Source organism: Monoraphidium neglectum (genome assembly GCF_000611645.1).
Source record: "Monoraphidium neglectum strain SAG 48.87 unplaced genomic scaffold scaffold00670, whole genome shotgun sequence".
NCBI lineage: Eukaryota > Viridiplantae > Chlorophyta > Chlorophyceae > Sphaeropleales > Selenastraceae > Monoraphidium > Monoraphidium neglectum.
The window spans coordinates 14245-23964 of record NW_014012958.1 but is presented as its reverse complement, the minus strand read 5'-3'; the positions used below and the strand labels follow the sequence as shown (position 1 = coordinate 23964).

Genomic DNA, 9720 nt, shown 5'->3' with positions numbered 1-9720 from the left:
GCCCCGGGGCGGGAGAGGGAGGCGCCGCGCCGCCGCCGCCGCTGCCGGCGCAGCCGGCGAGCATGCCGAGCGGCGCGGTGGCGACGCGGATCGGCTCGCCTTGGTAGAGCCGCAGGTTCCTCACAGGGCTCCGCCCTTCGGTCCCGACCTCCCTGTAAGACACCGTCCAGGAGTAGCGCTGCGGCGCCGGCCCCGGCCGGCACGCGTCACCCTGCGGACCTGCGAGAGACGCAAAGTACAGGCGCCCCGGCCCGCCGGGGTCCGCGGCGCCAGCGAGGCCGGCGTCGGAGCGGTGCGCGATGAGGGAGGAGAGGGGGACAGGGTCGAGGGGGTCGGCCAGGGGCACGCTGCGGATTGCCACCTTGGTGGCGCCGACCCTGCGCGTGTGAGGGGAGGCAAACGCGCATTCGGGGAGCAGTGGTCACCATTGAGGGGGCGGGGGAAAGATATATGTCAGCACATCCAGCGGGGGCCGTAAGCCTGAGCGGTGCGATGGGTCGCAGCGGCGGGACTGGCGTGATGTGTCGGCACTTTAGTTCAGCATGCGCATTGCCGAGCACAACAGCTCCTGTTTTCAAGCCGTTTCTCAAGCAGCTGACCCTGGACCCGCAGCTGGAGCCCTGGCCCCGCAGCTGGAGCGCACCGCTTCCGCAGGGCCTCCGAAAACCCGCCCATCGCCGGGGCGCCGGCGACGCAGAGCAGCGTGCGGTTGGCGACGTCGCCGGCTGATGTGGCCCCGTCGGCGGTGATTTGGTAGACCCCTGCTAGTGGGAAGTTAACGCCTGCGAAGCTGAACGCATCAGGGCCTGCGCACGTTGATGGAGCAGTTAGAAGGTTTAGAGACACACGTGCGGCATGTGATGCCTTTCGTACTGCAAAGGGCGCCGGGGACGGCGGCGGCAGCCAGGCGCGGCGCTGGCTGAACGGCCAATCAGCGCCGGCGCTGGAACGTGTTGTCTGTGCTGAGGCGGCCCCTGAGCAGCGGGGCGGCCCGGCTGACGTGCCAGCGTGGCAGCGCGGCAAGCACCCCCAGGAGTAGCGCAACAACAACGTCTTTCTCTCTTGCTCCAAGGCGGGAAGAGTAGACCCACTTGTGGAGCCAAGAGCGGCTGATGTCGGGCTGCTGCTGGTTGCTGACAGGAAGGTGTCAAGATCGCGGCCTATGGCCGTCAGGTGGATGCCGGGCAACACATCCGGCGCCTGGGCCTGCGGTGCGTTTGTGCAACAGGCGCCGCGCTTTTGGGCTCAAAGCGGGCCGTGTGCTTCAGCACTCTGGCGCCCTGGGCAGCAGCAGAGTCAGCTGCGGGCGGCCTGCGTTCCATTCACTTTCTCAAGCGACCGGCTGCGTGGGCGGCTGTGATCTGCACACACACAATCAAGAGGCCCGGCAGCGCCGCAAGCGATGGAGCATGGAGGGCCGGCGGGCCCGCATCAAGGCAGTAGCTGCCTGGAGCTGCAGACACGCACCTGGAACTGCGAGACTGGTATCCGGCGCAGACTCAGCCCCGGGCCCAGCCGCGTGAAATACACGTACAGGGCGGCCGGCTGCTTGGCAACAACGGGACCGCCGCCGACGCTCCTGACGCCCACCTCTGCTGGGACCGTGACCGTCGCGGCACGCGCGCCCAACAGCAGCGCGAGCGCGGAAAGCAGCGCCAGCAGAGGGGCAGCGGCGCTGCGCGCTGGTGCCGCGGGCGGGCGCCACATGGGTATAGTGCGTTCATGTAGGCGTAACTGATTGTGTTGTGTCATGTAGACGAGGTCTCCGCCGTGCGTCACACCAGCGGTGGGGGCGACCAAAAAAACGATTTCGGCGCCGCCCGCGCTCTTCACACCGCTGCTCGCAGGGTGGGTCGCGGCACGCCTGCAGAGCCGTGGGTGACACCGGTCACGATTCTTTTACAATTACGTTTAAGTACCGTCCTATACAGCGACCTGCGTTCCTGGCGTTGTCACCGCCAGTGACCCGCGACTTTTGAAGGCCTCAGCCGAGTTGGCAGAAACGCGCAGGTCCCGAGCGTAAGTCTTGGCTGTATCGCATGCACGGCGAGGCGAAACAAACGCACCTCTCTTGTATGGTGAAGGCGACGTGAACTTCCTCCAGGAGACAAGAAGGTGCTGAGCGCGGGCACAACTGCGCCGCTGTCCATGCAGCTTGCGGTACATGCGCAGGAGACCTGCAGCAGCTACACGCATGGCATGTTGACGGTCACTACCGTATCAACACTGCTGGGTGTATGTTGCAAGCGAGCTGCGGGGTCGCCAGTGAGTTGGCTGGACTTGGGCTGCTTTCACGCGGCCCTCATGGGCACCGCGTGCCCAGCGTAGCGCAGAGTAACATGAGCAGCCAAGGCCCGTGCCCCCGAAGCATTTCCTACAAGCAGTGCCCGTGCCAGCAGCAGCGGCAGCAGCGGCAGTGGCAGCAGCGGCGGCAACGGCAGCAAGAGCAGCATGCGTACGTTTGTCAAATACAAGGCGTGACAATGTCGGGTGCGTGAAAATCAGTAGTCAGCAGATTATTTGGGGAGGTCCCTAAGCCTCCATCGAGCACTCTCTGGCAGCAACCATAAAAGAAAGCACATTTGATATTGTCAAGGACCCGACAGCCAGCCGACGGCCGGCGAGCAGCACACCCATGGGGGCCAGCCGCGCAAACACCTTCACACTTTATGATGTCCGGCCCGTCAGTCAAAGGCGTCGCCGCCGCTGCGGTCCTTCCGGCGCTCGGAAAGCTCCCGCTCCCCCCTGCCGCCCTTGACGCCCCCGGCGCTCGCCGCCGAGCGCAGCGACGCGAGCCGCTCCCTCGAGCCGCCAAACACCTTCGATGACACCAGCTGCGCGCCGGACGGCAAGCCGTTCAGGACGAGCCATTGGACCGCGCGGCGGCGGCGCAGCCAGAAGATGCCAAGCGCGAGGAGGGCAAACATCAAGGCGATTGCCAGCATGACCCACAGGCCTGCCACCTGGGCATGTGCGTGTGCACGTGTGTGGGTGTGCGTGTGGGTGTGAGGTATGTGTGCCTGTGTGACTGGTTGTGGAGCGCAAATGAATGACCTCTCTGCAGCCGCTGGATGCACCCAACAGAAGCACAGCAGTAAGGCCGCCCGCAGGCGGGGCGAGCGTGCGGGGGCAACCTGCCCAGCCACGTTAAACCGCATAGACAACAGCCGTGCTCCGCTAGCAGGAGCATGTGCAGGTTCCCAGCGCTTCAGATCCCCACGGGCCCCTACCTGATCTAGCTTGACTTGGTTGTTCAGCTGCACTTGAACCTGCCTGCACTTTGTTGTGTCGGCAGCCCGCAGGATCAGGGTGTTGCGAAGCTTCTCGGTCACTCCGCTCTGGATGAGGTCACGGATCACCCTGGGTTGCATGAGTTCATGTGTGAGCATCGATCAGCGTGGCGGAGCGGATGACAGGGGGTTTGCGCAGGGTGGATGTGAGTGGGGCGTCAACTGGCAGGAAAGGTGGGGGGAAAGTTGAAGAAGGGATGGTGCAGCTGTACTATCGCGCTGTGGGCACAGTCCCGCATGCCAACCCCCAGAAATGAGCACACGTGAGGCACACACGCAGAAAGACAGCCTTGCACAAACTCGCATACACACCGACTGAACGGCATATGAAAGCCCAGCACAGCCCACCTGTTCAGATCTCGCTCCAACGGCTCTTGCATGTTGAGGGCCAGCCCATACCCAACATCAGCAAGTGAAAATGGCGTCCCCACCGCGACGAAATCGCAGTCCGTGGCAGCTGTGTTATCAATGAAATTCCTTTTGGAGATAAGGAGGATACAGGTTGGTGGGGTGTGTTGCAGTAAACATCCGTCCGTCTTCGCTCGGAGTAGCACGATGCAAGCAAAGCACTGGGGATCCCGGCAGCGACGCCAAGCCACTACGTGCCACATGCAGAGTTCTGCCTGCTGACCATGCGCCTGAATTAGGATGCGTGAGGAAACGCAAGGCAGCTGATGCACGGCGGGATGACAGGCAGTGGCAGCAGCGGGGGCGAGTGAGCGGGGGCGCGTGAGCAAACCGGCTGGTATGCGATCCAGGCGCTTTAGGTGGTGGAGCAATGCAGCAGCCGACAAACCTGTCAAGCACCAGAGCGTCGATGTCCCCACCCCTCAGTTCTGACAGCATCTTTTCAGAGTTCTCAAAGGAAAGCCTACAGCAAGATTTGGTGGTGCCGGTTTCGGGCCGTTGGTTGCTGTTCGAGGGGGGTCTGGGCGCGACCCGGCAGCTATTGAAACATGCATGCCCACGCACCATCCACCCTGAAGCCTGCCACCCCGCAGCCCAGCGCGGCCACCGCCCACACACGCAGTCCTCGGCGAGGCGAGGCAGGGTGTGGCCCACAAGTCGTTTATTTTTCAATTTCAGAATACCTGCCAAAAGCATGTAAGAAGACCTAGATTCGCAGGCTCACCAGGGCAGACCAATGGCAACAATGCCATTGTCCCGCAGCCGCCCGACGTAGGCCTTCCTGCAAGTGTGTGGGATCATTGGAGGGAGAGGCTGAAACTAGCCGTGCCCCCGGGCATGTGCATTTAGTGGGCTGGTTGATTCGTGTGTGTGTGCATGAGCGCGTGAGCGTGTGTGTGTGCTTGCGCACATGCATGTGTGTGTTTGTGTGTGTGTGTGTGTGTGTGCGTGCGTGCGTACATGCATGTGTGTGTTTGTGTGTGTGTGTATGTGTGTGTGTGTGAGTGTGTGTGTGTGTGTGCGTGCGCGCGCACGCACGGTGCGCGCGGATGCGTGTTGGCGGTTGCGTTTGCTTGCACACGTACGCAAGTATGTGTGCACAGCTGGGGGAGGGAGGACACAGCAATTCCAAACAAGGCAGGGGCGCACCACGTGCCGACGACTTTGCCTGGCAGGTCCTCTAGGCCGTTGATGCCCCCTGTCAGCTGGATGGCCGTCAGCCTTGCCGCCGTGCCACCTGGCGCCGATGTATTTGGGCAGCAGGGCGGGTTGATCAGAAAGACGCGACACATGCCATTGCCGGCGCTGTGCGCTGGGGGGTGCCCTCACAAAACCACAGGCATGGGCAAGCCCGGCTGTTCGGCTCATGTTCTAGCGGACGGGCGCATCGGCGCGCAGACCTGTGTACATGGAGACGATGATTGTTATGAGGAGGCCGTACGCAAAGAGTATTATTTGGGACGGCAGCGACAGCATGTGAGGCGGGTCGTTGATGCGCGCGATCCGCAGCAGTGAGCGGCGCATCTGCATGTCTGCGGGTGCGCGCGGGGTGGGGGTGTGTGTCAGTGTAAGGGGTGACATATGTGGGGTAAAGGTTTGAGGAAGGTCGCCCTCTGCAGTGTTGCTCAAAGGTCCTCTGTGCTTCAGCTGGGTGATGGCATCCGCAGGCAGCTGCGTTTCCTCCCTTCCTTTGCTGTACGCACGCACACATGTATGCACGTGCACATGCACGTTGTAAAAAACATCCGCCCGCCCACACCCACGCTCACACCCACACCTACATCCGCACACACATCCACGCCCACACCCGCACCCATACAAAGACAGCAGGCCGCGCTCTCTGCCCCTACTCACCCAAATCAGTGACCACCTTGCTCTCCTCCCCTTTGCGCACACCCAGCGGCTTCAAAAACCAGTTGCCGCTCGGCGTCTTAGGCTCCTCATCTTTCTCATCCCCGCTCTTATTGCCGCCCCCCTCGCCCGCCTTGCCGATCGCTGCATTGCCGCCCCCCTCGCCGCGCTCGCAGTCCTTTTCCGCCGCCGGCGCGGCGACGGCGGCCAGCGCGTCGGGGGTGCCATTCGCGCCGGGCGCGGCCCCCGAGACCGCGCCGCCGTGCCCGACGACCGAGGCGGGGGCACCCCTTAACGCGCTCAAGTCGTCCCCATCATGCTTTTTGTGGGGGTCGTATGTCCTCTTGATCGACTTCACTGCAACGTCGAAGAACCAGATGCAGGCGCCGACGAAGACGGCGGTGGCTGCCAGGGTGACCCACAGGTGGATCGAGAACGCCTCAAAGGGGCTGAAGGGCGCCCAGGGCACCTCCCGTTTTGCTTTGACCAGGATCTTGAGGCCTGAGGGTGGTGCGAAGGGCGGGGAGCCAGCGGGACGATTGTTGATTAGGGGGGAGTGTCTATGCCGGGGGATTTGAGAGGGCGAAGGGCGCAAATGTGGCGGCTGTAACACCAGCTCAACAAGCTAAGCCTCTCAAAACCCTTGAACACCCTTCTCTCATGCACACGTGCCCTCCTAACACATGGCTCCATGTGCGCACATTCTTGCCTTTCACGTGCAAAACAACCACGCCGCACTCAAAAACGCCCTCTCAGCCCCCCCCCCCCCACCTTCCTTGTCCACCACCCACGATAGCCTCCGCGCCTCAGACGACAGGACGCGAGTCGGCGCTATGAGGCACGTCCCGTTGGGCGAGTTGATGTCCCGCATCAGCTCCTCCCAGGGGATGCAGTCAAAGAACCAGGCGTCGGTGCCGCCGAGCCACGGCAGGGCGAGGGCGACCTGCTCGAACAGGGCAACCTTTGGAGGGTAAAGAGGCGTGGGGTGGCAGCCGGGTAGGGGTTTCGTCTGCAAGAGGATGCGGCGTTTGCGGTTGGGAGGTGGAAAACACGGGCGAGAGGCGGTGTCTGGACGCCGCGTCGAGTTGGCCGTTGAACATCTTTTGTGGGTGCATTGGCTGCTCGTTTTGGACGCCGCTGTGAATGCTGTGGACATGTGTGGGCGCAAGCACCTACGTGCGTGCGTTTGTATTTTTTTGTGACTGTACACGTGCGTGCATGTGCATGTGTGTGTGTGTATGTGTGTGAGAGCGAGAGAGAGTGGAGGGGGGGGCCAGTGCATGCCTGAACGCGCAGACGCGAGCCCGGCGATATATACGTCGGCATGCGCGGGCGTGTGCGCAACATGCCACACCTGGTATCCTTCATATTGATCTTGGTCCGAGCGCCCCAAGCAGATGACCTGTCAGGAAAGCCGGGGCTCGACTCAGCTGAGTTTCTCGACTGTCCGCATCACCAGCCCTCTGGGGCTGCGCTTCAACAAAAGTGCCCTCACAGCGCCATCAAGATTTCTCCCGCCGCACACCTCAGGTCGGAAGTGCGCCAGGCAGATCCTGATCTTGCCTGCGGTGGTGGCAGGTTTGTGAGAGGAAGGGGGGAGGCGGAGGTCGAGCTCGACGCCGCCGCGTGCGCAAGTGTGCGCCCTTCACTTCTGGCGGTCTAATCAAGGGCTGCGCGCCATGCACAGCGGGTGTTCCCAGTGCAAGCCGTAACTGTGGGAATGTTCCAGATCCGCTGCCAGTTGAGCCAGGAGCGCCGGAAGGCCGGCGTGCGAAGAGCAAAGGTTCCGGCGCACCTGCCAGCTACTCAGTGCCCGCCCACCTGCGAACTGGGGCTTGCCAATGGTGCGTGCCTGCGAGGCCGTCAGCCGCCACGTGTCGGCCATCGCCTGCAGCTGCTTTTCAGTTGCATGGACCTGGCCTGGCGCAGTGATTGCCCGGGGCGTTGACTGCAGAGCATCTGCGATCGTTGTTGGCGAGGGCGACGCAGCAAGCGCCGCGGGAGCAGCAGAGGCGCCCGCCTGCACTGAAGGGCTTGGCGTCTGCAGATCAGGTGAAACACATAGTGCTGGTCGAGCGACCAGGACGATGAAAACGAGCCATGAAGAAAGAGCCAAGATCGCCATGACTTTCGGGTGGCTCACGGCTGTTGTTATTAGATGTGTGCTTGCTCGTGTTGCGACTTGACGACGGGTCACCGGCCATATCATGCTTGTCACTCGCCAGGCACCCGATCAATGAATCAACTCGCACTGTGACACCGACCATAATTTGCAGCACGACATGCGCAATCATCTTGATGCGCCTTATCAGCTTTATAACGTGAGCTACACAATGGCCCGCCACCATCAATCCACCATGCTCCGAACCCGCCCAGCAAGCAACTAAGAGCAGCCAAGCGGCGCCCTGGTCGGGCGCGAAAATTCAGTTCTTATCCAGGGTTGTAGGGCTACATGGCAGCAAATGTGGTGGTAACGGCAGGACATGGTTGGTTCCTTGCGAGCACTGCAAGGCCTAGACCGCTGTGCCCGTGGAATCGTGGCGCAGCAAGCACGTGTGCGAAGCGCGTGGGAGATGTTAGGGGGGGGGGGTGGAGGGAGAGGAGGAGCGGGATGCCGGCATCAAATGTCTGTAAATCCTGGTGGTCCCTTATCTCACCATAAATGCGCTGCTGAGCCCAGCACGAACAACGACATGCAGCTAGAAATGTGTTCTGACATCACTCTAGTGCAGGCGACCTAGTCCCCCTGGATGTACAGCACAAAAAGCACCTGAGCCGGCAAGAATTGTGAGTAGCAATAAAACAACACATCCTGTTACAGATCATTAGCACAACAGGGGCGCAAAGTCACTTTGCGCAAGGGCGATTTGTGCCCCGGCATTCATCTAAGCAGAGGACAGGTGAACCGGCGCAGGGCTGGGTAGTGCTGCCACTACATTCTTTCCAAGCTGTAACTGCACTTTCCGCCTGCAGTTGCCTACACGTGGAAAAAATCTATTGATTCAGGTAGCATGCATTGTAATGGAAACCAAGGACAGGTCAAATTGTGTGCATGTGTGTGCAAACAAGAAATGTATTCAGGTCAACAACAGCAACCTCCTGTGTCAGCCAAACACAGCATTTGCAACAGCCTGCAGATGCAACAGCCTGCAGCGGGCCCGTGGATGGTGGATGACAGGGATGCCGGCCTATGACAAACACCATCCTGCATCCCCGGTTCTAACCCCTACTTCTGCAACCCCCTCGATATGCTGGACTTTGCCGAGCCGCCTCGCCTACCCGAACCCCGCACGAACTGACTACTGAACTTGGCGCTCAACTCTTCGCTCCAACCGCGTCATCGCCCACCCGGATGACGATCCTGCCAGCCCCAGGCGCCCCGCGCGCCCCTTCCTCCCCGCCCGCGGCCGCCGCCTCCGCCGCCTCCGCCGCCGCGGCCGCGGCGGCCCTCCCGGCCGCGCCCCGCGGCTTCAGGAACAGCCGCTCTGCCAGGGGCCCGTGGGCCACCCAGGCCCCAAGGACCAGCAGGAGGCACGTGCTCAAGCAGATGACGAGCCCCATGACGACCGTGACCCAAAAGAACCCCCGCTCAGTCTTCTGTATGATCGCCCCCGTCAGCGGCGACCCGACGATGGCTCCAAGGTTCATGACGCCGTCGAAAATCGGGAGCGCAACGACCTCGTGCGGCCCCTTGTGCAGCAGGGCGATTATCGAGGACACCGAGGGGTTGGCCGCAAGGGCGCAGGCCAAGGTTATAATCAGGCTCACGAAGCCGAGGATGGGCGACGCCTGTGCCATGAGGGGGAAGAGCGTGGTGATGACCCCGCTGACCGCGAGCGGCACCGCCGCGTGCAGGAACAGCTCTTGCCGCCGCTGCGCGTGCGCGGCGGCAAGGATCACGGCGGCGGCGCCGACGGCGAAGGGGATGGTGGAGAGGCCGACGGCGGCGAGGCTGCTGCGGGCGGTGCCGCCGGCGGCGGCGCCGGAGGAGAGGGCGCTGTTGGTGATGAGCCCCTTGATGATCAGTGGTGTCCAGTACACGTATGTTGCAGACACGATGCCTGTTGAGCCGGGTGTCGGTAAGTGCAACGGTGAGTTTGAGACGGTATAGTTTGGCGAACTGTACAGTACTCTTTGGTGGCTCGGGTTTGGGGGCTGAAGTCGCGGGGGG

At 62.3% G+C, this 9720-nt stretch overlaps 4 protein-coding genes across 4 annotated transcripts in view; all 4 read right to left on the bottom strand.

Annotated features, from left to right (window-relative positions):
• Positions 1 to 1467: 1467 nt before the first annotated feature.
• MNEG_4731 (hypothetical protein) lies at positions 1468 to 1707 on the bottom strand (the record flags this gene model as incomplete). The annotated part of the gene is made up of 1 exon (XM_014046799.1): positions 1468 to 1707. A coding segment is annotated over one exon (240 nt), but the record flags the coding sequence as incomplete, so codon positions are not given.
• Positions 1708 to 2684: 977 nt separating this feature from the next.
• MNEG_4730 (hypothetical protein) lies at positions 2685 to 4136 on the bottom strand (the record flags this gene model as incomplete). Its single annotated transcript, XM_014046798.1, has 4 exons — positions 2685 to 2963; positions 3231 to 3360; positions 3639 to 3767; positions 4087 to 4136. The coding sequence occupies 4 exons, from the start codon at positions 4134 to 4136 to the stop codon at positions 2685 to 2687; spliced, it is 588 nt and encodes a 195-aa protein (XP_013902252.1).
• A 933-nt stretch (positions 4137 to 5069) lies between these two features.
• Positions 5070 to 7434, bottom strand: MNEG_4729 (hypothetical protein; the record flags this gene model as incomplete). The annotated part of the gene is made up of 5 exons (XM_014046797.1): positions 5070 to 5230; positions 5553 to 6050; positions 6321 to 6510; positions 7075 to 7112; positions 7371 to 7434. The coding sequence occupies 5 exons, from the start codon at positions 7432 to 7434 to the stop codon at positions 5070 to 5072; spliced, it is 951 nt and encodes a 316-aa protein (XP_013902251.1).
• Positions 7435 to 8864: 1430 nt separating this feature from the next.
• MNEG_4728 (major facilitator transporter) overlaps positions 8865 to 9720 on the bottom strand; it is a gene marked incomplete at both ends in the record, with an annotated part of 4190 nt that continues 3334 nt past the window's right edge. The window contains one exon of the mRNA XM_014046796.1: positions 8865 to 9610. Within this exon, the coding sequence (XP_013902250.1) occupies positions 8865 to 9610 (746 nt within the window). The remainder of the gene's footprint in view (positions 9611 to 9720) is intronic.